This window comes from Agelaius phoeniceus, chromosome 28, assembly GCF_051311805.1.
Source record: "Agelaius phoeniceus isolate bAgePho1 chromosome 28, bAgePho1.hap1, whole genome shotgun sequence".
Lineage (NCBI taxonomy): Eukaryota > Metazoa > Chordata > Aves > Passeriformes > Icteridae > Agelaius > Agelaius phoeniceus.
In genome coordinates, this window is record NC_135292.1 from 5236348 (window position 1) to 5261078 (window position 24731).

Consider the following 24731-nt stretch of genomic DNA (forward strand, 5'->3'; position numbering starts at 1 on the left):
GCCCTGCGAGTGCCCCGAGTGCGGGAAGAGCTTCGTGCGCTGCTGCAGCTCCATCCCCCACTGGAGGAGGCACTTTGGGCACAGCCCTGGTCACTCACATTCCCTGTGATCCATGTTGGAGACACACCTGGCTGCTTGTTCTTTGGTTTGGCCTGAATTTTTTTCTCTTCTCCATCTCTCTGTCCTCCAAAAGTCTGGAGGGATGGAACAGTCATCTCAAAACCACTCATATTCCACTGAAAATAACTGAATTTTAACCCCAAAGGGCTCAATTCCACCTCAGATTGCTTGTTCCTTCCTCAAAAAACTCAATCCCAGGCCAAACTCAATCCATTCCACAGCTGTCAAGTTGAGATGGAGTTGGAAGGAGATTGAGAGAAGTGGGATCCCAATTTGGAGCAATGGGATGGGGATTGTGTGGGGCTGGGTGTGTGGGATGTATTTGATAGCAAATAAAACTTTCAGAGTTCCTGATTTCTGTCCCGTTCATTTTCAGTCAGTTCTGTTTGCAGAGTGCCACCTTCTCAGCTGATTCAATTCCTATAAAATTCCCATTTTTAAAATCATCGAGCCTCTAACAATTAAAAACCAATATCCAAATAAAACCATGCACCCCCAATAAATCTTTTAAAAATAATTTTAATTGTTTTGGAGTACTTAAGGATGTTATTAAAGTTTAATTGTTTGGTTGAAATGTCTGAGAAATTGTAGTGGTGTTTGGTTTTGTGTTTAGTATATTTGTAATACGAATTGTTTAACTATGAGATGTTAGATTACATGTTAATTTCTTTAGATATTTTTAATCTAAAGTACATTAGTCATCGAGTTAAAATTTTCAAAAGGTATTTCTTGATATATAATTTGTTTATTTATATGCATTGGTAATATTATAGTAATAGTTGTTGGTTTGGTTTGACTCATTGTTGGCGTATTGTAAAGAAGAGTTGAGATTTTTATATTTTATTTTTATTATAATTTATTTAATTTCAATTATTACTTCTTTGTTTATAATTTTATTGCAATTTGTTGAGGGGATAGGAAGGAAGTTCAAGGGCAGGAACATTTTTTCCTGGCTGGGAACTGGAATTCCAGACCCTGGGAGTGTGTGCAGGACCCCACAGACTGGGATCAAATATGGGCTGGGATCACCTGGACTGGGATCACATGGATGGGGATCGTGTGGATCAGAACCCTCCAGACCAGGATAGCCTGGAGTGGGATCAAATATGGACTGGGACTGTATGGACTGGGATCCTAGGGACTGGGACCATATGGATCAGGATAACACAGACTGGGATCAAATATGGGCTGGGACTGTTTCTGAAAGTAACTTTGTTATAAGTTTTTATTTCTGTTTTTAATTAAGCTTGTGAAAAGGCTGTTTGTGTTAAACTGCCTGCTTGGATGGGATAACATCCAATGCACCCAGGATGAGGACACCTGTACAGATCTGCCAACTATCAGCACTCCCCGTCTGAAGGCAGAGTGCACCAAGGCCCAAAACCTGGAGGTGATAAAGAGAAGGAGCCAAAACCACAGCCAAGAAACACACATGCTCTGAAAAGGCAGACCCAGGGAGGGGCCATGTAAAATCATTCCTGGAATATGTAAAGTAGTTTATGGGTATGCATGAGGCTCTATGAATATGCACCAGGCTGATGTAAGGGGAAAGGTATTTCAGGGCGATGCAGATTCCTTGGTTGTGGTTTTAGTCCATTCTTATCACCTCCAGTTTTTGGGCTTTGGTCCATTCTGACTCTGAGAAATTGAGGTTTTGGGATTTTTAGTATGTTGTGGATGGAAGCAAAATGGAGGGCACAGTGTTTTGTCCTGGGTTTCTTCTTCATGCTTCTTCCTTCTTCTTCATGAGTTTGGGTGGCTTTTTGTAATTGGGCTGAAATTCCACATTGCAGGCTCTTTGGGATCAGTTATTAGGTTAAAAGGGAAAATAATCTAGGTGTCAGTTCCTAATTGGATAGTTTAGTCTTAAAAGACCTTGGAACAAGAGATTGTGGGCCATTTTGTGCCTTCTACTGAAAAGCTGCTGAACTCCCAGTAATGAGGCTGTTTTACTGATAAGAAATAATAAACACTTGAGTCTGAACATGAATTACTGTCTCAAGTGCCTTCAATCCAGAGCCAGTGAAAGCAACAACTGGTACCCCACAGCTTGAGGTAGTGCCAAGGCAGAACTTGTTCATGCTCTTTTCCCCTGGTGATTTTCTACTCCCGTCCAGACTCTGATAGCAAAGCCGTGCTGGTGACAAAGATTGACCTTGGCATCCTGGGGCACTTTCTGGGTGGGTGTTTGAATCTGCTTTTCCAGGCCTCGGGCTGAGCAGGGTGAGGCCGAGGCCTGGGCCCCTCCAGGCGGCGCCGGGAGCGCCCGGGGCAGCGGCGAGGGGCGGCCCTGAGGGGCGGCACAGGGGGCATTTCCCCCGAGCGGGCGGGCGGGCGGGCGGCGGGGAAAGGCGCCCTGGGCACAAGGGCAGGCACAAGGGCCCCGGCTCTCTGCAGTGCGGGCGGCCCAGCGCCGATCGCTGCTCCCGGAGCCGCTGCCAGGGCCGGGTCTCCTCCCCGCCGCTGACCCTGCACCTGCAGCGCTGCCTCCGCCTCTGCCGGGCTCCCCGGCACGGACGGCAAGGACGTGGACACGCTGCAGCAGGGGCCCAGCAGGGACACCCAGATGGTGCCGGGGCTGCAGCTCCTCTCCTGCAAGGAAAGGCTGACACAGCTCGGCTTCTTCAGCCTGGGAAAGAGACCCAGCCTTGATCCAGCTGTGGCCTTCCAGTACCTGAGGGCAACACACAAGAAAGCTGGACAGGGACTTTGTACCAGGGCAGGCAAGGACAGGACAAGGGAGCATGGATCCAAATGGAGAGAGATTAGGTTTAGGTAAGGGATTCAGAAAAAAGACTCTCCTGGAACAGGTTGCCCAGAGAAGGTGGGCATGTCCCGTCCCTGACAGTGTTCAAGGCCAGGCTGCATGGAGCTCTAGACAAGCCGGTCCAGTGCAAGGGGTCCCCAGCCACAGCAGGGGGGTTGCAGCCATGGGATTTTCCAGATCCCTTCCAAGCCAAACCATGCCACGACTCCATGATTCTGGGATACTTCCCCTCCTCATCCTCTGGCAGAAAAAGAAACTTGGCCCCAAGTTCCACACTGCAGACCATGTCTTTTGGCAGCCTGCAACTGTGTCAACAGAGGATGAAAAGAGATGACATTACTGACACGATTTCCCTTTTCTATTTGAAAAGTAAATGCTCTGCTCCTGTCCACTCTGGCAAAATTGTCAGAAGAGGCAATTGTTCCCCATGAAAAGCTTGGTCTCATGCAAAGAGGAAAGAAGCCAGAAGCCAACAGTCTTCGTTATTGCTACGTTGTTTTCTTTGGTTACTTCTCTAATAGGAATGACTTTGGAGTGTGATTTGTTTGTTTCTCTCTTTCGTTCCTGACGGCATCGCAGTCCCCCCGCAGCGCAAGGGCGCCCTTGTGCCCCTGGAGCTGGCGCTGCTGTGGAAGGTGTCGCGGCCTGGCTTCCGCGGCGTCGTGAGGCTCCTGGACTGGTTCGAGGTGCCCGAGGGCTTCGCGCTGCTCATGGAGCGTCCGCAGCGCTGTCAGCACCTCTGGTACTTCCTGCACGAGCGGCGGTTCCTGACGGAGCCCGTGGCGCGGGGGCTGTTCCGCCAGGTGCTGGAGGCCATGGGGCACTGCAGCAGCCGCGGCGTCCTGCACCCCCACATCAAGGCCGAGAACGTCCTCGTCGACCTGGCCACGGGCGAGGCAAAGCTCATCGACTTCGGCTGCGGCACGATCCTCCAGGACACGTTCTACACCTGGATGTCAGGTGAGCTCAAAGCCGGGGCCCAGCTTCGCAGTGGAGTTCTCCCCTTGGCTGACAGAGGGGAAGAGGGAGGGAAGGAAGGAGGCAAGGAAGGAGGGGGAATCCATCTTCAGCCAGCTGCAGCCAGGTTGCTTTTTGGCAGGGCAGGGGCTGGCTGTTGTGGAACTGGAGCTGGCTGGGAGGGAGGGAAGGAGGGTGGGAGGGAGCAGCATGGGCCTGATGAGCTGCGCCCATGTCCCATAGGAACGCCGGAGTACAGCCCACCGGAGTGGATCCTCTTTGGCTGCTACCATGGCCAGCCAGCCACCATCTGGTACCTGTGCATCCTGCTCTATGAGCTGCTCTGTGGGCACCTTCCTTTCCACAGCAACGAGGACATCGTCCGGAGCCAGCTCTTCTTCCCGCCCCGGGTGTCTCAAGGTGGGGATGCGCCTTCAAGGCACGAGGGGAAGAACGGGATTGGGAGGGGCGGCAGGCACATAAGCGTCCTGCTCTTGCAGCTGGTGAGGAGGTGGATCTCCTGGGCTTAGCTGGAGGAGGTGGCACCTGTGCCTCTGTGCTGGTGTCCTCCGCAAGAGAGGATCGATAGGAAGCTTTTGGCTGCAGCTCTGAGCACTCCTGGTGTGGCCTGGGCACTGTGGAATGTGGGAGAGCATGGACAGGAGCCTTGTCCCGCTGAGCGGCGGTTTCTGGTTTCTCTCCGCAGAGTGCCAGCCCCTCATCAGGTGGTGTTTATGCATGGAGCCCACAGACAGGCCAGCACTGGAGGCCCTTTTTGAGCATTCTTGGCTGCAGGAGCCCTGCCTGGCCCAGGAGACAGCAGAGATGCCTCCCTGTGCACAGGAGGATCCAGGAGCCCAGCAAGCAGCAGCGGCACGCGTCTTGTGGCGCTGGAAGAAAACCCCGGAGTGTTTCCCTGCGGCCGCGGCGCGGAGGAGAGAGCGCAGCCGAGGAGATGCTGCTTCCGCTGGTCCCCGCGAGCTGTGGAGGGAGCGGCTCCGTGCTGCCCGTCCCATTGGAGAAGTGGTGGCAGTGCGGTGAAGGTGCCATGGACTGGGATAGGGGAAACATCCCCCTGCAGCTCAATGGCATCGTGATGTCCCCGCAAGCCGAGGCACAGCTGGCATGTTCTTCTGGAGCACGACGTGGAGCTGGGAACACCATCCTGGAGCTGGCCGCTGGCGGGGCAGAGCCGATTGGCTTTCGCTGCGGCCCCTGCCTGGAGGACACGCTCTGCGCCCCGATGGAATCAAGATGAGTCCCCAGCCGGTGCAGGGGCGGGGGGATGCTGGTGCTCCCAGGCACGGCAGGGCTCGGCCTGGCCACGCACCGGAGGTTCCCCACTCGGCGACGCTGGGGAATATTAATTTTCCCTCTGGCCGCCGAGCTGCTTTTTGGCAGGACAGGGGATGGATGTTGTGGAAGGGGAGCCGGCTCCTGGCCTTGCTGACAGCTTCTGCCAGCCAGCCTGGCACGGGCTGAGGCGGGGGCAGCCAGCCTGACAAAAGCATCCATCCATGTGGATGGGGGCGGCAGAGGGGGGCGGGTTCCCAAGCCGTGCCCCAGCTGGTCTGCTCTGCAGGCCCTTGAGGAAGGGGTGCGTTTACGGGCGGGAAAGGTGGGGATTTTCCCCACCTGGGGACAGGTTTAATTCTCACATGGAGTGGTCAGACCCTCCTCAGGCCCATGAAACGGTGACAGGCTTTGTGCTTTTTCTTGTTTCCAGGTCTTGTTTTGAATTGACTTTCATGCAATTGTTCTTTGTTTTTCCCAGGAGGATTACACCTAGTGCCTGGACCGGACGGGGAAGCGCCTGCAGCGTCCGTGGAGCGCGTCCAGTGCCAGCGCTGCCCCAGGGGCCACGGTCTGCAGGGACAGCCCCTTCCAGAAGGACGAGGACCTGGTTTGGGATCGGCTCCTCTCCTGGCAGCAGCTCTGCAGAGGTGGGCACCCGGCTCCACAGCTCGGCTGGCAGAAGGGCTCCGGGCAGGCGGCAGCGGGCACACGGGCATCCCGCTCTTGCAGCTGCTGAGGAGGTTGCTGTGCCGGGATTAAGCAGAGGAGGTGGAACGTGGCCTGCCCCGCTGCCCTTCTCTAAAGACAGAGAATGGGTCGGGAGGTTTGGGCTCTGAGCACAGCCAGCAGCCTGGCCCGGGCACAGGCCCTGGCGGGACAGGGGGACAGGAGCCTGCTGCCACTGACCGTGGCTCTCTGGTTTCTCTCCGCAGGCTGCCAGCACCTCATGCCATGGGAACGGCACCGCTCGGCCTGCAAGGCTGAGAGGGCTGGAGGGCGGCCGGTGTTCATTTGCTGTTAAAAATAAATTGGGTTTTTTTGTCATTGTCATCATCGGAGCGTTTCTTTCCTCCTTTTCCAAGCTCTTGGCCTCCCTTCCTCCAGGGTAATCTTTTTTGTCCTTCCTCAACCGCTTGATGGCATTTGGCAGGGGGGGTTAAACAACGTGAAAAATTCAACAACAGCTCCTGTTGCCAACTGCAGCAGCCCCTTCAAGAGCCCTGAGCTTCCACCAAGGTCAGTGTGTGCCTTGCAAAAGGAAGTGCTTTGCAGTGATGGGGTTGTTGCCCTGCTGCAAAAGCTGGGAGGAAATCAAAAATGGAAAAATTCAATTTGGCTCAACCACCGCCCAGGTTCTTCATTTTTTCCCTCTTCTCCATGATAGGCAGGCAGGGCTGGACTCCAGCAAGGTTCAAGTTCTTGGGGCTCTCTGGCATCAAAGGGATCAAGGAAACTCTTGTACGCAGGGACTACAACAGGGCTACTTGTCAGAACCCAGGAAATTCCTCTGGCTGCCCTGGAGGACTCGAGCCCCTGCCCAGGGCACTCAGAGACCCTGGCACAGAGCCCAAGACACCTGTGCCTTTGATTTAGCCCTTGGAAAAAACAACCTGACATGAAGAATTGCGAGCCATGACAGTTTCAGTAGAATGATAGTGAATTTATCCCAGGGTGAAAAATAGATTGTTAGGGTTTCTAGAATGGGGCTTCAGGGGGCAAGAGGGAGGAATCTGGGTTTGTCCAGCCTTTCTTCTTCTTTTTCTTCTTCTTCTTCTTGGCCTCCATCTTCTGCTGTGATGGTGGCACTTTTAGATTGGTTTAGAGTAGAAGCTCACTGTCTAGGTGATAGGTATTGGAAAGTCATTGTAAATATTGTACAGGTAGTTTTTAGGATTAAAAGATAACACCGCCCTGGGGCAGGAGAAAGAATTTTATAGATAAGATACAAGAAAAACCTTGAGAGCCAGAAATGAAGAGCTCTTACTCCTTCTTCGAGCGCCGGGCTGGGAAAAGAGACTTTGGAACTTATCTCGGGCTCACTCTGACCAGCGAGAGACCCCGAGAGCATGAGTCCATAAGACGAAATACTGAAGGATTGGCTCCAAAACATAAATATCCTTGTTGGTCGTGTCTTCTTGACCAAGAAATCCTTCAAAGCTCTTGTAACTACAAGTCTTGCGGCCCTGTGAGCCATGCGGTGCAGATGGGAGCCAAACTCACCCTTCCTGTCTATGTAGAAGAGAAGAAAAAGCAATGGCATCATCTGAAAAACTCAGAGGTCCGCTCTCTAGCTCCTTCCAAACTCCTTCAAATCGCCCAAAGTGCGATTTAGCTTACAAATAGGTGTCAAGGACTCTTAGTGCTGGCTCTTGGACTCCAGAGCAGCTGCTTTAGAATCTTTCACAGAACCCTGTGCAGTTCTGTGATGCCAGAAATGGATCATTTGAAGAAACTTTCCCAACTGACTTGCATGGAGGTTTGTTTGAAGGGTATTTGAGGAGAAAGGCTCCCGGCAGAGCTCTGGGCTTTGGCCTAGCTGTGTCCCCTGCTGATTGTCAAGTGTGCCATCAGCTGCAGGGCTTTCTGGGCTAAAACTATCATCAAGTCACTGGGACTTGCTCTTTTTGGCCTCTAAAAGCTGGAGCCACTTTTGGGGCAAATTTGGAGACCTCATCTCTGGGTGGATGGAGCAGCCAGGATTTTCCCAGTTGCTGGGAATGGTTCTCCAGGCCCTGGGTGTAAAACGGGGCTGCCCAGCAAGTGCGGATCTGCAAGATGATAAACAATTGTCTTGCTTTGAAAAGAGAGGTGTCTGCTAAGGAAGGCAGAAGCCTTCTGTGAAATGGAAAATGTCAATCCCTTCCCTTCAAATGATTCTCATTTAGAAATTCAAATGCTCTCAGGGAAAGATATGGGGATAGGACTGAGCCCACAGAGCCAGGCAGCGTTTGCTGATGCTCTGAGCCCTTGCTAAAGATCCTGTGCGGGCTGTCTCAGACACCTGGGGCCAGGGATTCCTTCCAAGCTGGGCCACTTGGGCTGGGCCGGGGGCGGCCCCGGGGCAGAAGGCAGTGTGTGCAAGGGCCCTGGGTGGCACGCTGCAGCACGGTCACCGTGCCATGGAACGCAACCCGGTGTCCAAGGCCCCTTTGTGACACGTGGGAAATAGAAGCTTGCCCGGCTGCTGGCAACACGCAACGGGACACAACGGGACAGAGCGGTGCCGTGAGGAGCCCCCGCACAGCGCACTCGCTCCCGTCTGACCCGGAGCTTCTCCGCGGCGCTGTTCCTGCAGCTGAGCTCGAGGCCAGAGCACAGGACTCGCTGACCCGTGGCCTTCCTGAGGCTTCTATTCTGCAGCTGCCCTCAAGGGCAGAGCGTGGGACTTGGTGCCCCGGAGCTTTCCCAAGGCATCTCTCCTGCAAATAGCTCCAGGCACAGACATGGAGCAGAGAGCCCCGAGAGTGCCCAAGCTGGCCTGGGTGGAGGAGGAGGAGGAGGAAGAAGGCCCTGGAGCGGCCCCAGCACAGGAGACAGAAGAGGTGGTGCCGTTCCATCCACCGCAGGAGGGTGAGTGGCAGAGCTGGGCTGCAGGGCTGGAGCCTGCAGCCAATTGGCCCCATGCCATGCCATGCCATGCCATGCCATGCCATGCCATGCCATGCCATGCCATGCCATGCCATCCCCTGGGGAAATGCCCATGGACAGGAGGGAAGAGGGGCCGGGCAGACACCCCGCAGTGGCCGTGCTCCATCCCCTGGGGCATCCCGGGGCTCTCCCTGCCTGGGCAGCGCAGGGCTGGGCTCTGTTCTCCGGCCTCTCCTGCAGCCCCTCAGCTCTGGCTGCGCTCGCTCATTGCCAGATGCAGCCCTGGAGCACACACAAGAGCAGGAATCCAGCCGTGGCCGCTTCCGCAGAACAGCGCAGGTACCTGCAGCCACCCCCACCTGGGCTGGGCCTGCTGTCCCTGCTCAGCCCAGCACCGTGTGGGCAGCACTCCATGCAACATCCCCGGCCTCTTGCCCTTCTCCTACAGCTCGTCTGCGACTTTATCCGGAGCATTGGGCAGGAAGAGACCAGCACCATGGGCACTGGGCTCAGAGCTCACTCAGAGCTCCTCAGTCATGAGACCAGTGCCGCCCTGCTGGATTTGCTCCTGGAGAAGGCTGTTGCCAGGCCAGAACAAGTGAGCAGTCTGGGGCCAGGCTTCAATTCCCCCATGAGTCCCATGGCTTCCCCAGCCACGCCTGCTGGTCCCTGGGAGCCTTTGAGGCCATGGCAGTGCGCTGGCAAGGGAAGCACTTCTCTGGGGACCCTGGGGACATCGCTCCCTCTGGCAGCTTTCCAAGTCTCCCCGTGCCTTCTCCAGGTGCCCGCCATGGTGAGGTCCATTCACCGATGGCTCCTGGCCAATGATTCTGCCCAGCACAGGCTGGACAAGGCCCTGCTGAATCTCACCAGAGCACACCCGGGTGAGGCAGTGGTGACGCTCCTGCGTGCGGCCCCGTCCTGTGACAGGTATGGGGCCCACCTGCCCAGAGGGCTCAGGCCTCCCCAGCCCATCACCCTGTACCGCCTGGCCCAGGTGTCTGAGCAACAGAGAGTTCCAGGGCCCTCTGGCTGCTGCCTTTCCCAGTCCTGGCACGTCAGCCCCCGAGCCTGCTGCCATGCTCCCTTGCCGTCCCTCAGGGGCCTGTCCCCACAGGGCTGGGCTGCCTGGCTGCTGCTGGCCAGGCCCAGTGGGCAGAGGCAGAGCCAGCGGTCAGCCCGGGCCCCTAGGGATGCCCAGGCCACGGTGCTGTGTCTGAGACCCCCCTGAGACAGAGCTCTAACCCCGCAGAGCTGCCATCTCCATGTGGAAGACCATCATGTGCTCGTCCAGGACTGCGGAGCCAGTGCTGCTGATCCTCCTGGATGTGCTGGGCAGCTGGCCAGAGCGCAGCACGTGCACCTCCGATGGGGACAAAACGGGTGTCTTTGGCCTGGCTGTGAGTTTCTGCAAGTGGCCTTTGCTGGCCCCAAGGCCGCCTCTCCAGCAGCTCTCCATCCTCCTTCCCCCACTGCATCTCCCTTCCTCAGGCACTGGCCTGAAACCTGGCCCAGGGGCAGCCTCAGGCCCACCAGGCCCCGTGCTCCCCCTGACAAGGTCTCTGTGGGCCTCTCCCTGCCCTGCTCGGGCCCTGCCCCAGGGACACCTGGGCACTGAGCGCTGTCTTGGGGGGCTTTGTCCCTTGCAGGCAACTGTGGTGATGTGGAAGATGTTCCAGGAGCCCCATGTGCCTCGTGTAGTGACGTCGTATTTCCCCCAGCTATTTGTGCATCTGCTCTTCCAAGTGTTCTTCAGCACAGCAGAGATGCCAGAGGAGGTCGATGCCTTCTGGAAGCAATGCCTGCAAGAGCACGGCCTTGCCACCAGCCCCAACAGGTGCTCCATGCCAGTCCTCCTGTCCCTGCCACGTGGCCTGCCAAGGAGCCAGTGCTGCCAGGGTGACCTGGCCTTTGCTGTGCACACAGGTTTGCAGTGCAGAGCCTGAAGTCCCTGCTCTGCCGAAAGCAGTACAAGGAGGTGGTGGTGTCAGTGGAACGCAAGCGTGGCTGGGACACGCTGCTCTGTGCTGACACCCGCCACTATGCCGTGGGTCTGCTGGCCAGGTGAGACTCCCCTTCTCCCCATTGCTCCCGGCATTTGTGCCCTGTGCCCAGGCTGTCCCACACAGTCTCCCTGGGTCACAGGGCCTTGTCACCGAGGGTCGGCCCAAGCAGACTGGAAAAGGCTGGGAGGGGAGAGAGCACAGGAGGAGACACCTCCTAAAGGGCCCAGGTCCCCTTGCAGGATGGTGGTGAAAGACCAGCAGGCTCTGCCAGCCTGTCCTTGGAGAGATTTGCTCAGGTTCCTGGACCCTTTTTCGCCCTCCTAGGGAGATGCGCCATGCTTGTCTTGGGTTGGGTTCCAGTATTGCACTCCACCTCCTCTGGCTGCTCAGCACACAGGAGCCACACTGGGATCTGGCCGCCCTGGCGTTCCTTGTGGAGGTGAGCCGGGTGTGCAGCGCTGCCTGGCTGAGCTGCCTCCCAGCTCTCTGCCCTCTGGGAGCCGCAGCCGCCTGGGACGCTGCCCGCGCCCTGTGCTGCTGCTGCTGCTGCTGCTGCTGCTGCTGCTGCTGCTGCTGCTGCTGCTGCTGCCTGGGCCCAGCCCTGTGCGGCTCCAGGCTCCTGCCGGCCGGCTCCCCCATCACTGGCCTGTGCCTTTCAGCTCCTCCAGTGCCTGGATGCCAGTGAATGTGGTGCCAGTGTTGTGAAGGTCTCTTCAAGGTACCTGCAGAGCGAGTGCAGGGAGAGGCGTCGCCTGGCACTCAGGGCCCTGCTGGAGCTCATTGATGATCCCTCAATGGTGAGAAGGGGGCGGTGGCTGAAGCTGCGCTGGGAACGCAGTCACTTGGCCTGGCCTGGGCTTGGGGCACTGGGGCAGCTGCTCCCAGCTCTCCTGCCTCCCGCTTCAGCTGCCCGCGTGCTTCGGGACAGGCCTTTGGCCTCTGGGCCCTGCGGCAGCAGGATGGCCTTTCACAGACTTGTGTTCCGCACAGGCCGAAAGAATGTGGAGCCTGACCCAAAGCCTCATGGACCTACTGTGCGACAGTGATGCAGAGATAGCTGGCATGACCCTCATCACACTCAGCTTTCTATTCCTGCACAAATCACATATTCTGATGTCAACCCCCATTGCCCTGCAGCTGGCTGAGGTGCTCCTGCCACTCTTTGACCACGTAAGGCTCTGTGCCCCCAGCCACAGCCGCTGGCTGCTGCCTGGAAACTGTGTGCCCTGAGCATTTCCAGCCCTATGCCCAGGGGGGCCTGCAGGAGCCAATGCTGAGGTAGTTTTTCTTGTTTTTTTTTCCTACAGGATAATAGCCAGGTCCAGCTGCTCTCCATCAAACTCTTCCGAGACATGATGGAGTATTTGGAAGAGAGAGAAAAACCTTTGGAAAGCCCTGTGCAACAGAGCTTGCTTGCACTCTTCTTCCACTGCCATGATGAGAATCAGCGTGTGGCAGAGGTGAGGACTCGTGGGCTGCTGCTGTCCCCCTGGCAGGGGGCTCGGCTGCCTCCTGCCCTGCGCCTGCTGGATCGCAGCCTCCTGCAGGCCATGGCACGGGGACGCGGGTGCCGTGCCCTGGGCTGTGGGGCCATCTCCGCGTCCCTGCTGCTCTCCAGGCTTCTCGGGAAGCGCTGCTTTGTGCGCTCAAGTTGATGAAGAGGAGGGATCTCAAGAAGCTGGTGAAGGAGCAGAAACTGTGCAAGTTCAGCGAGTGCCTGGTAAGGAGGGCCTGCAAGGCCCAGCCTCAGGCTGGAGAAGGCCCCTGAGGGCGGCGCTCAGTGTGCGGGCCGGGCAGCTGTGCCCCTGCCCGCTGCGGCAGCCAGAGGCCGCGCGGGCTCCTCTCCAGGCTCCCGAGGGCCCGAGCCGGGTGCCCGTGGAGCCCCGGCCCGGCGGGGCTGCGGGCCGGCACCGCGGCTCCCCGGGCAGCAGCCGGCCCGCTGCCCCCTGCCCTCGGGAGCCCTTGGCCGGCGGCTGCTGGCCGCGCCTCAGGGCTGTGCGGGCAGGCGAGGCCGGGGCTGGGCGCAGGCAGCGCCCGGCCCAGGGGCTGAGCCCGCGCCAAGCCTTCCCTCCTGCCGCTCTCTGCAGCTGGCAGAGGACAGGAGCCGAGCGGCCGAGCACCTGCGCCGGGCCCTGCGCTACCTGCAGAGCCCGCAGGAGCCCCTGCGAGAGGCGGCCATCAGCTTCATGGGTGAGCCACGAGCCCGCGCCCCCTCCCCGGCCCGGCCCGCCGCAGCTCGGCCCCGGCCCCGCCTGCTGCCCCGGCAGCGCCAGCCGGGCCCGGCGCCGTGGAGCCCCGCCTGGGCTGGGCATTGCTGCTGCCGCCCTCTGGCAGCCGTGCCCTGGGGCGGCAGCGTGCGCCAAGGGCCGGGCTGAGCCCTGCCGGGCCAGCAGCCCGTGTGGCCACAGCGCCGGCAGCGCCGCTGGCAGTGAGCTGTGCCGCTGCCGCCGTGACAGGCTCTGTGTTCACAGGCATGGCCGGGCGGCGCCTGAGGGGGCAGCAGCGAGAGCTGCAGCTGATCTGCGCTGGTGAGTGAGGGCAGCGGGCTGGCAGCGGGGGCTGCCGGGGGGGAGCTGCAAGCCCTGCCCCGGCTGCGGAGGGCTCTGCTCCCGTGGCCAGAGCACACTGAGCTTTCAGGGCCACGGGGGCCATTGGTGGCCCGCAGCTTCGGCCTGATCGCCTTGCTCCCTGCTCCCTCCTGGCCATGGCAAGAGCCGGCTGGCATGGCCCTTGCTGGGGGCTCTCCTCGGCTCCCCGCAGATCTGCCTCTGACCGTGGCTCTGTTGCTCTCTCTTGCAGCCCTTGAAGACAAAACAAATGACATCAGCATCGCCGTCGGAAGCCTGGCAATTCAAACCCTCTGCATCCTCAAGTCAGGAGAGCGGGCTCCCATCTCCAGGTTCCAGTGGCTCCTAAATCACCTGCGCAGGGCATGGAAGACACGGCCTGGTCTGTCGCTGCTCGGCTGCCTGCCCTGCCGCAGCTCTGTGGAGAGCTGATCCCAGAAGCTCTTTTTGCTGGGGCCACCTGAGTCAGGAGGAATTTTCTTTTACTTCAAGAATGTTCTTTTCTTTTTTTTTTTTCCCTTTACCATGTAAATATAGACTGTGTTCTAATACACAGACTGCCAGGATCTTTCTTTTGCTGCCCAGGGTGCGCAGGGCCTAGGGGCAGAGGGGATAAAGGGTGCTTGTGCTCAGCCAGCTGCCCAGGCGTGCAGTGGGCAAGGGGAAATGGCCAGAAGGCCCTTGGCCTTTGGTGGTTCTGCTGAAGCCTTTGTGCTGCCCACAGAGCGGCTGGGCAGGGCCGGAGCTGCGGGGATCCCTGCCAGAGCACTGCCTGGAGATGGCCACAAGCCCTGTGCCAGGCAGGAAGCGCCATCCGTGCCCTCCTGCCTGTCTGCTGCTGGCTGCCTTGCTGAGGGCTCCCAGGTGCCTCTGCCTGGGGCTGCTCTGGAGCTGCTGTGGGGCTGCGGCGCTGCTGCCGGGCAGCTTGGCCGCGCTGGGGCAGGGCCTGAGGGGCTGGGGCGCTGGCAAGCCCTGAGCAATGGGGCTGTCAGAGGCCACAAGCAGCCCCCTGGCAGCCGCCTTCTTCCTGCCAGAGCTGACTTGCCAGGCGGATCCTGGGCACTCTGGAACTAACAGCATCAGTGTTATTAGAGAATGAAAGTGATCAAAGATGTCTCAAGTCCCACCATTTCAGAGGTGTTTGAGGGGGAATTTAGGATTTGGGGACACATTCTGTGTGGAGTGCCCCTGTTGCTAAGAGGCAGGAATTTGATCTCACCCTTCTTGTGTTGCTAAGAACTCCTCCCCTGACCCAAACCCAAACTCCAGCCCTGGGATACCCTATAAAAGCCCCATGGCCCTCCCTTTGCCCTGTCTTTCGGGGGTCAGAAATGGATTCTGGTGCTTTCTGAAACCCAGACCCGTCTCGTTTGTTCCCGGCACCGGCAGCTGCAGCCTCCCTGGACACCATGAACTCTGGAGAATGGGGGCAGCCAGTGGGGACAGGTCCTGGACTGCAAGATAAGTGTGTGTTCTGTTTGCCATCTGTCAGTGGTGGGGCAGTTATCTTCTGTTCATTGGGCAGTTTCTCTCTTCCACAACCAATCCTCCCTGTGGGGAGGTGTGTTCCATTAATAGGCCATTGATTATTAATTATTAATCTTCTGGTAATGGTCCACTGAGTGTCACTGCATGGCTGATTAAATGACATCATCGCATTGGGAGATGCTCCGCCCAGGGGGAGGAGCCAAGCATTCCTACCTGGATAGAATCTGAGATTTGGAACACTGTAGGCAGCCTTTTCCTCCTGGATTCCCAGAGGAGCAGCTGTCTTTCTTCTCCACGGGATTCCCAGAGGATCAGCCTTTTCCAACTGGATTCCCAGAGGAGCAGCTGTCTTTCTTCTCCATGGGATTCCCAGAGGATCAGCCTTTTCCTACTGGATTCCAAGAGGAAGGAAGATTCCCAGGCCCATCTACAGCAGCTCTGGACCTTCAGAGGAAAACTCCACCCTTCTCCAGGATCCCTGCTCCAACAGCGCCACACCTGGCACTGCAGGAGGGCTGCAGCCACCACTGAATGGGACTGCTGCCAGCACCCTGACCCACAGGGTGTCAGGCCCTGTTCTGACTCTGTCAGTGGGGTTTTTTTCGTTTGTACTACTGCATTTATATTTTTAATTTTTCCTAAAAAAGAGCTGTTATTCCTATTCCCATATCCTTGACTGAAAGCTCCTTAATTTCAAAATTATAACAATTCAGAGGGAGGGGGTTTACATTTTCCATTCCAGGGGAGGCTCCTGCCTTCCTTAGCAGACACCTGGCTTTTCAAACCAAGGCAATAACAAAGTTACTTTAACACCACAGATAGAAAATCCATTTTAATCTCTGCAAAAAGCCAATATTATGTGTCCATAACAATAAACCTCTCGCTGAGTGATGGTAGATATCAAAGCAACTTTGTTCTAAAGATATAGTTTTTATTTCTGTTGTTAATTAAGCTCAGTGAAATAGCTGCTTGTGTTAAACTGCCTGCTTGGATGGGATAACATCCAATGCACCCAGGATGAGGACACCTGTACAGATCTGCCAACTATCAGCACTCCCTGTCTGAAGTGAGCTACACTTTGGGAACATCTCATGTTTCATGCATGCAGTGGGTGACCAGATGATTTAAAATGTTAATAAAATAAACAAGAAAGATTTTAAAATGCTAATAAAATAAGAAAGGTCATTTTTATTCCTCAAAATAACAACAACAACAACAACAACAACAACAACAACAACAACAACAACAACAACAAGAAGTTCTGGTTTAATGAAAGGTGGAATCTGTTGCTCCTAAGAGCAAAGATTCATAGCTGGAATAAAGAGTGTTCAGCCCAGCTGTTTCCACTATGAGGCCGTATTTCATCCCCCCTGAAAGTCCTTCATGTTTGCACAGAAAACTGTCCCTGCACAGCCCAATGAATTCCATCACTTCAGCTGGCCAAACAACCACTGTGGTCAAGTGGGGTCTGAGCAGCTTCCAGGATCCCAAGCAGCTTCAGAAGCTTCATTTTACACCTCCTCTTCTCCCAGTGAATACCCAGCACCACCATCACTGTGGACCCATAGCTATGGATCACTGGCCTGGCCAGCACAGGGCTAATGTTTGCATCAGCCAGGAGGAGCTGCTCTGCCTGGCTGTCTGTCTCAGCCTCAGCCCTGAGACCCCAAATGCCTCCATTCTGGCCCAATCCTTCCTGGTGCTGAGCATAAGAACTCGTGCAGACAAGAGCAGGGAGGGAATCTCCCCAGCCGTTTATCACCTCAGCAACAAGACCTTGGCACCAGGCTGTTATCTGTAGCAGAAAGCAGCAGCAGGAAGGAGACACCAGATCACCAGCCCCAGGCCATGGCCCTGGTGCTGTCCTTACCAGTGATCAGTGTCTGCAGCTCTCCAGGAGCTCAGGGAGCAGGGATGCTCCTCACCATCTCATCTTACCCATGCACCCAAAGCCACAGCCAGCTGTGTGCTCCTGCCCACCAGCACATGCCAAGGCACAGCGTGGGATTCTTGGGGAGGTGTCCTCTGCAGGGCCAGGAGCTGGACTTGGTGATGCTTGGGGGTCCTTTCCAGCCCAGGATATTTTGTGATTCTAAGGCTTTGGCCAGCCCAGGTTTCAGCCACCTCCCTGATCCATGTGTGATTGACCCCAAACCAGATCCTGCCTCTGTCTACCCTCCAGTGCAAGGAACATGTTGCATCAACCCCAGACCCCTGCTTGTGTCTGATGGATCATGCTGACCTTTTCATCATATTTCTTGGAGTATTATAAAACATTATCTGACAAAAAAAAAAAAAAAACCAAAAAAAAAAAAAAAAAGAAAAAGAAAAAGAAAAAACAAACCAAAAAAACCAACAAACCAACCAAAACAAAATCAATTTGGGTAATGATGGCCTTTTGTTCCAGCTTATCCTGCACCAAACTCCACAGATGGTAACTCTGAACATTTCCCAGACCTTCACAGTAGAGCTTGGAAGTGTCTCTCTGATTTCTTGGTTGTTTCATGACACATGCATTTCTCCTATATAATCCCAGTGTTTTGCTTAGAAGCCATATTATAACTGGGAATCAATCTTCTTCATTTGAACATCTAGGACAGAGTCACACATCATTTCACCATTAACTAGGACAGACTCAGCCTTGCAGATCTTTCAGGTTTTAAGCCTGGCTGTGTTGTTTCAGTTCTTTGCTGCTGCCTGTGTTTTGTGAAAAAAAAAAACAAAAACAAACAAACAAACAAAAAAACAATAACAAACAAACAAACAAACAAAAAACCAAACCAAAAAACCAGACATTTGGACTTTCTGTTGCGGCTTGAAGAAGAACACAGGTTGTTTCATCGCTGTTGTGAGACATGTGTTACCCGGCTCATTAATTCACAACAGTTCTTGTTTTCTCTGCCTTTTTCATGCTGATGTGAGACATTTGTGAAGTCCAGGGTTGTACTGCAAGTGATTAATGCTGCAGTAAAGTCTGATAAACTGAGATTCCGACAAAAAAGTGTGAAAAATGTAACCTCTAAAGTTCTGAAAGCTCACATATGACAAAACCCATAAATCAGCCCAGAAGCAATCATTATGGTGAGTTACTAACTAGATTATGCAGCTGCATTTGTCATCATTTCCCATTACGTAGAGAATAAACCTGTCAGGCTGATTTATGGCAGAGGGCTCCACAAGATGGGAACTGGCACCTGTACTGTTCTGTGGAAACGATGAGAAATGCTGTGTCTGCTCAAGTGCTGAATGGAAAAGGAAGGAGGGGAGATAACTGTTCTTTGAAGGCACTGATTCAGGGACAAAGGCTTCAGAGAGGAGTCATGCTTACACCCATGGGATGGCAGGAAGAGTATCCACCAACCTGTCCCAACAGCAGCAGCAGCATCAGAATGCGTTCTCCACAGGTGGAGGGAAGAGAGGAGAGAGGAGGTCTTTTGAGGGGACCAAAGTCAGTCATGGAGAAATCCTAGAAGCCTGGAATGGTTTGGGTCACAAGGAATCTGAAAAACCATCTTGTTCTAACCCCTGATGTGGGCCGTGACAAACTGAACAGCTGAATGCCTGGCTACTCAGGGCATACTCAAGGTTTTGGATTCCATGCCTGTGCATCTACCGTGGAGCAGCTGGCTCTGCTGGGAGCAGATGGCATCCACCTGAGCTCAGAGCAGGCCAAAAGATGGGCAGATGTGGGACTGAGCAGGGCGAGGGACATCCCTGCACAGCAGCGCTCTGACAAGAGCAGCAGTGGCCTCCTCTCAGTGCCCTTCCCCGAGCAGCAGCCGCTGAACACCATGGTGGCTACACAGATGCTTTTGGCTCTGCAATCCCTTTGTGCTCAAAGGCCACGCTGGGCATTTCAGCTGGGCTGGAAGGTCTGGCTGGGCAGGGAACAGGCAAGAGGCACTGCTGGTGTGAGCTCCATGTGTTCACTGGGGACACAAGGAAGATTCTGTTCATCCAAAGAAAAACACAAGCAGCCAGTCCCTGCTAACACAGCAGTGCGACCCTGTCCAGAGCAGCTCAAATTCTCTGCCAGAACCACCCCCCTGCACCTTCTTGATCTGAAGGGGACTAGAAGTGGTTTCACTGCAGTTCTTCATTTCTGCTGTCTGATAATGGGAAGGTTTCACAGAAGTCTTGGATGGACTGGATCAGGGAATAGTCAAGCAAGAAAAACTGAGCAACCATCACCCAACCCCACTGACAGAAGAACAAGTCCCATTAGGAAAAGCACCTCAGGTGTTTTCATAGTTGATAATATGTATCCTACTCAACATTACTGATTATAACCTTTTCCATTTGGAAACTTATCAGTGGGGACTTCTGCCTGCTTTGTGAAGGGAGCCCCTGGGGCCCATCCCCTCCCAGAGGGGCTGCACTTGCTGCCTGCCGGGGCTTTCATTGCTGGGCCCACTGGGAGCCCCTGAGCTGGGCTGGGCACCAAGGGCAGGGCTGGCCCGGCTGTGATGCCTCTGGCCCCTGTGACACCAGGGGCAGCGTGTCACAATGGGGGCAGCTGGAAAAGGCCCCCGCAGGTAACGCTGGCCCAGCACAGCCTGGGCAAGCGGTGAGTGCGCACGTGGCGGGGCTGGGCCGGGCCAGGGCCGGGCCACAAGCGCCGCACCCGGGCCTGCATTGTCCCCCTGCACCCAGGGCCAGCGCCTGGGGCCGGCGCCTTGGCCGGGGCACGGGGCTGCTGCTGCTGGCCCACTGGCACAGGCCCTGCTGCCTGCCAGCTGCCCGGGGCCCTCTGCTTCTGCCCTCACATCCCTGCGCCTCCGGGCCTCACTTCAGCCCCCACAAGCTCCCTTGGGAGCCCCAGTGAAAGCCTTGTCTCTCTCCTCCTGCAGACCATGGCGCACAGAGCAGTCCTGGCTGGGCTTGTGCTGCTCCTCTTCCTGTTCCCACTTTCCGTGGTGGACAGATTTCACGGGGATGGGCAGCCCCGTGCAGAGGAGATGAAAGCGGCCCCCCCAGAGCCAGCTGAGCCTGGCTGGGGACCCTGGCTCCTGGCTGCCTTGCGCTACCTGCACCAGCTCTGGCAAATTGCTCAGCCGCTGCTCCTGCTTTTGGGCTGGTGGCTCAGGCGCAGAAGGGCAGCCACGAGGCAGAGAGCAGCGGCCCAGAGAGCTGAGGAAAAGGCCAGAAGGAGGAAGGTGGAAAGCGAGCGGAGAAGGCAGCTCCTTAGGAAGAGATTCAAAGACATGGAGCAAATGCGCCGGGCCACGAAAGAAATAGAAAAGCAAATGGCCAGGCTGATTGGAATGAATAGGGATACAAAGAGGATGCTGAAGGTAGGCAGGGCAGGCTTTTGGAGGAGCACAGGCAGTGGCTGTGTGAAGAAAAGCTTCCTGCTGGAGATGCTCTCTGGGCCGGCCAAGGCGAGCCGCACATCTTTGTGAGCAGCCGGCGCACAGAGCTGCGCTTGCTGCCCAGCACAGCCCTGCGCCGGGGCACAGGCTCCGGGCTCCTGACACACCCTGCCCCTCTGCCCTCTCTCTCCTCACGGGATCTGTAGTAACTGCATCTATTTTAACCCTTTCCCATACAGAGCCTTTGCATCTGCTCGGAGGAAAGCACCATCTGAAGGAATCGGGCCCAATGATTGGAGATTGATTCAGATTCTTAAATAGTTTTGAAATATTTAAAATGTTTTCTTTAAAAATAATTGTCTTTAGCAACATTTTCCAAACTTTTTATTACTATAATGTAGATTAATACTCTTGTAAGAGATCATAAATATTTTAATAATAAGTAGGAATAAATAATGGCACTTTTCCTTATATTACATAGAACTTAAAATTCACCAAAATTACCAAGAGTTATTGCAGTTAAGCAAAACTGAAGTATACTTTATTTTTATCTAAACCAGCAAATGTTGCTTAATCTTCATGATCCAATAATTATTTTGTGTCTTGTTTAATATTCATATATACAGTATATAGGCTGTCGCTACGAATGCCTATAATCACAATTGGTTAATTTAAATTACACTCTCTGCCCTCCTGTCTCGGGAGGGTGACTTCCCTCAGGCAGCTGCAGTCCCTGTCAAGATGCAATAAAGGCAATGCCTGAACAAACGCTGTGTCTGTGAGTGTCCATGCTGGACTCAGGTGTCAGCTGTGGGGAATTCCTGACACAGGGGCACCACAGCAGCCCTTGGCCATGCAGAGGCTCCTTTCCTCCCCTGCAGCAGCTGCTCCTTTGGTGCTGTGATCCAGCCTCTGCTCTGCGCGATGCCAAATGCAAGAAAACCAGGAGTGCCACCACTCAGACTGTCACTCGGGTCCCTGCAGAGCTCAGGAGCCACCATGGCTGTGTAGGTGTGGAACCTGCAGTGGGCCATGACAGCAGGGACAGCAGGGACAGCAGGGACAGCAGGGACAGGGGGACACAGCACAGCAATCACAGCCCGGCTGCCCTGGGACAGGCCCGGCAGGCAGACAGGACACGGGGCAGGCAGGAGTCCCCATCCTCTCTGTGCCCTCCTGAGCACAGGCACATAAGGGACAGGGGCAATGGGGACACAGCCGGCCCCTCTCCTCTGGGAATATCCCACCTGCCCAGGGGCCCTGACAGAACGCAGGGGCTGAGGCTCTGCAAGGGGAACCCAAGGCTGAGCAGGAGGACCTCCAAGTTACATCTGCCCACATTCTGCATGCAAACTGCTGCGTGGAGGAGAAAACCAGAGGGGCCTTGCCACAGCAGATCCCATCTGAGGGAAGCTGTTCTCTATTCCTGCACACGGGTACCCCATGCAACATGGAGCACATGAATGCACTTTGACACCAGATTCTCACCCCTGCTCGAGTGCTCTGGCACAGCAGGAGCGGCCATTCCCTAATAACACACGGGTTTGCAACTCTTGTGCAAAGCAACACAAATTGTCTCTCTCCTCCTGCAGACCATGGTGTCCAAATCAGTCCCTGCCCTGCTGATGCTGCTCCTCTTCCACTTCCCACGGCCCGTGGTGATCAGTTGGGATGAGGATGCAGAGCTGGGCAAAGAGGGCCTGGAGCAGGCTACCCCAGAGCCACCCGAGCCTGCCTGGGGACCCCTGCTCTGGGCAGCCGTGCAGCAGGGGCCCTACTGGGCTGCTGCTGAGCTGCTCTTCCTGCCTTTCTTCCTCTGCCTCAGGCCCAGAAGGGCGGCCATGAAGCAGAGAGCAGAGGCCCGGAGAGCTGAAGAAGAGGCCAGAAGGCGCAGGATGGAAATGGAGCAGAGAAGGCTTCGGGTGTCTGTGGAACATTCCCGGGTGTCTGGGGAACACTCCCGGGTGTCTGGGGAACACCCCCGGGTGCCTGGGGAACACTCCCAAGTGTCTGTGGAACATTCCCGGGTGTCTGGGGAACATTCCCGGGTGTCTGGGGAACACTTCCGGGTGTCTGGGGAACACTCCCGGGTGTCTGGGGAACATTCCCGGGTGTCTGGGGAACACTCCCGGGTGTCTGGGGCTCTCCTGGCCCCGTTCCCAGCCCAGGTTCCCGGGGTTCAGGAGCTGCCCTGGTGCCCGGGCCCCGCGACATCGCCTGGGTGCACTTGGAGCCCGAGGTGCAGGCGGGCGCCGCCCGCGAGGCCCTGCAGGGCTTCAGCATCACCCAGAGCAGCGCCAGGAAGATCTCCTGCGCCAAAAAGGGACCCAGTTTCCCACCCAAATCCCCTCTCTCCATCCCAAATCCTTCTTTGTGCATTCCAAATCCTTCTTCTTTCACCCCAAATCCCCTTTCCCAGCCCCCAGGGATTTTGGGGCTCCAGAGGGGTTATTGGGGTTTTTCCCAGCATTGTACCCAGGGTCTCTCTGCAGACATTGCACCTGGAGCTGCCCCAAATAAACCCCAAATAACCCCAAATTTTGGGACTGGGGGCAGGGGGGGGATGGTGATTCTAAAATTCGGGGTTTGGGGGTGTTTGACCCCAAACTTTGGGAATTGGGGGGTTTGATCCTAAAATTTGGGGGTTGGGTGGGATTGATCCTAGAATTTGGGGTTTAGGGGATTTTGACACCTCAGGGTTTGGGGATTTTTGACCCCAAACTTTGGGAATTGGGGATGTTTGACACCCCTGGGTTTGGGATTTGGGGGTTTTTGTTCCCAGGATTTGGGGTTTAAGAGGTTTTTTTTCCCCAGGATTTGGGGATCAAGGGGTTTGACACCCAAACTATGGGGATGAGGAGGGTTGGACACCTCAGATGTTTCAAACCCCAGGATTTGGGGTCAGGGGGTTTTGGCCCCAAAGTTCGGGAAATGGGGGAATTGATCCCAGGATTTGGGGGGATTTAACCCCAAAGCTGGGGGGATCAGGGGGATTTGACACCCCAGGTTTTGGGATCGGGGGGATCTGACTCCAAAGTTTGGGATTGGGGGTTTAGACCCCAAACTTTGGGGGTTGGGGGTGTTTGACACCTCAGGATTTGGGATTTGGGAGTGTTTGACCCCAGACTTTGGGAACGGGGGGTGTTGGACACCCCAAATGTTTCAAACCCCAGTATTCGGGGTCAGGGGGATTTACCCCCAACATTTGCAAATTGGAGAGTGTTTGACACCCAGGATCTGGGATTTGGGGGGTTTAAGGCCTAAAATTTGGGGTTCGGGCTAGGGGGGCCGGGGGGGGGGGGGGGCAGGTTGAGATCGCAGAGTTTGGGTCTGGGGGTGTTTGGCCCCCCCCCAGTGTTTGAACCCCCAGGATTTGGGGTCCGGGGGAGTTGACCCCAGGATTTGGGGTGTTTGACCCCAATGTTTGACCTCACCTCGGGTTTGGGGTCGGGGTTGAGATCAGGGACATTCCCTGGAGCCAGCGGCGGGATCGGGATCGGGAACGGGATCGGGAAGCGGAACAGGAACGGGGAGGGTCCCTGAGCCAATGCCGGACCCCAACCCCAGGGAGAGGCCCCGCCGCAGTCCCGGAATGGCCCCATCCCCACAATCCCGGAGCCCTCCCCAGGCCCAGCCCCTCCCCGGCCGCTGAACGGAGCCTCCCTCAATCCCAGCCCGCCCCGATCCGGGCCGGAGCCATCCCCAGAGCCTCCCCCATTCCCGGCCCGGACCCTTCCATCCCTTTTTGGGGCGGCTCCTGCCGCTCCCCGCCCATTTCTGGGGGTTCCAAAGGGCCCCGCGGACCCTCCCCATTTTGGGGGTGTTGGGGGGGCCCCAGGGCCGCCCCGAGGGCCGAGGGGTGATCGAAAGCCCCAAACTCGAGGGGCTCCTGGGGGTGCCCAGTTCCTCCCGTCCCCAGCCCGAAACAGATCCTGGCCAATCAGAGCGCGGGGCGCTGATGACGATCCTGCTGCCGGGCAGACACTCGGCGCACTGGCCCCGCCCGGCGATTTCCAGCGAATCAGCGCCCGGCTCGGCTGTGACTCATCGGGTGCCGGGCAGAACCCAGCGCCTCTCACAGCGCTGGCCAATCAGAGACTGCGCGGGGCCATTCCCAGCCAATCAGAGCGTTTGTCGCTGATGGCTCTCAGTGTCCAGGAGCGGAATTTGGGGCGGGGGCGGTGACCCCGGCGATGGGGATGGGGCGTGCGGGGGCAGCTGGGGCCGCACTGGTGGCACTGGGGGCGCTGGGAGCCCCCCCGGCCGCGGGGGGAGCGGGGGGCGCGGGGAGAAGGGGGGCGGGGGGGCCCCAAATTCAACCAAAGGGAGGTCGGGACCCCCAAAGGGAGCAGGAGGGGCCTGGAACCCCCAAAACCAAGCACGGGGGAGGGGATTGGGGACTGGGGGAACGATGGGGAAGGGTCGGGAGAGCGGGGGGAAAGAGGGGAATGGGACCCCCAAATTGAGGTGGGAGGGAGCTGTGGACTGGGGGAATGCTGTGGACTGGGGGAAACCCCCATCAAATCCCATTAAAATCCCATAAAAATCCCATTAAATTACACTCAATTCCCATTAAACACCATTAAAATCCAATAAAATACTATTAAATTCCATTAAAATCCCATGACAT

At 56.4% G+C, this 24731-nt stretch overlaps 2 protein-coding genes across 2 annotated transcripts in view; both read left to right on the forward strand.

The window, feature by feature from the left end:
• Positions 1 to 24731, forward strand: part of LOC143696047 (uncharacterized) — a 343050-nt gene that overhangs the window by 123039 nt on the left and 195280 nt on the right. The window lies entirely within an intron of this gene.
• LOC143696028 (serine/threonine-protein kinase pim-3-like) lies at positions 1135 to 5102 on the forward strand. Its single transcript, XM_077191241.1, has 4 exons — positions 1135 to 1177; positions 3467 to 3847; positions 4088 to 4347; positions 4926 to 5102. Exons 1-4 carry the CDS (start codon positions 1135 to 1137, stop codon positions 5100 to 5102), a joined length of 861 nt encoding a protein of 286 aa, XP_077047356.1.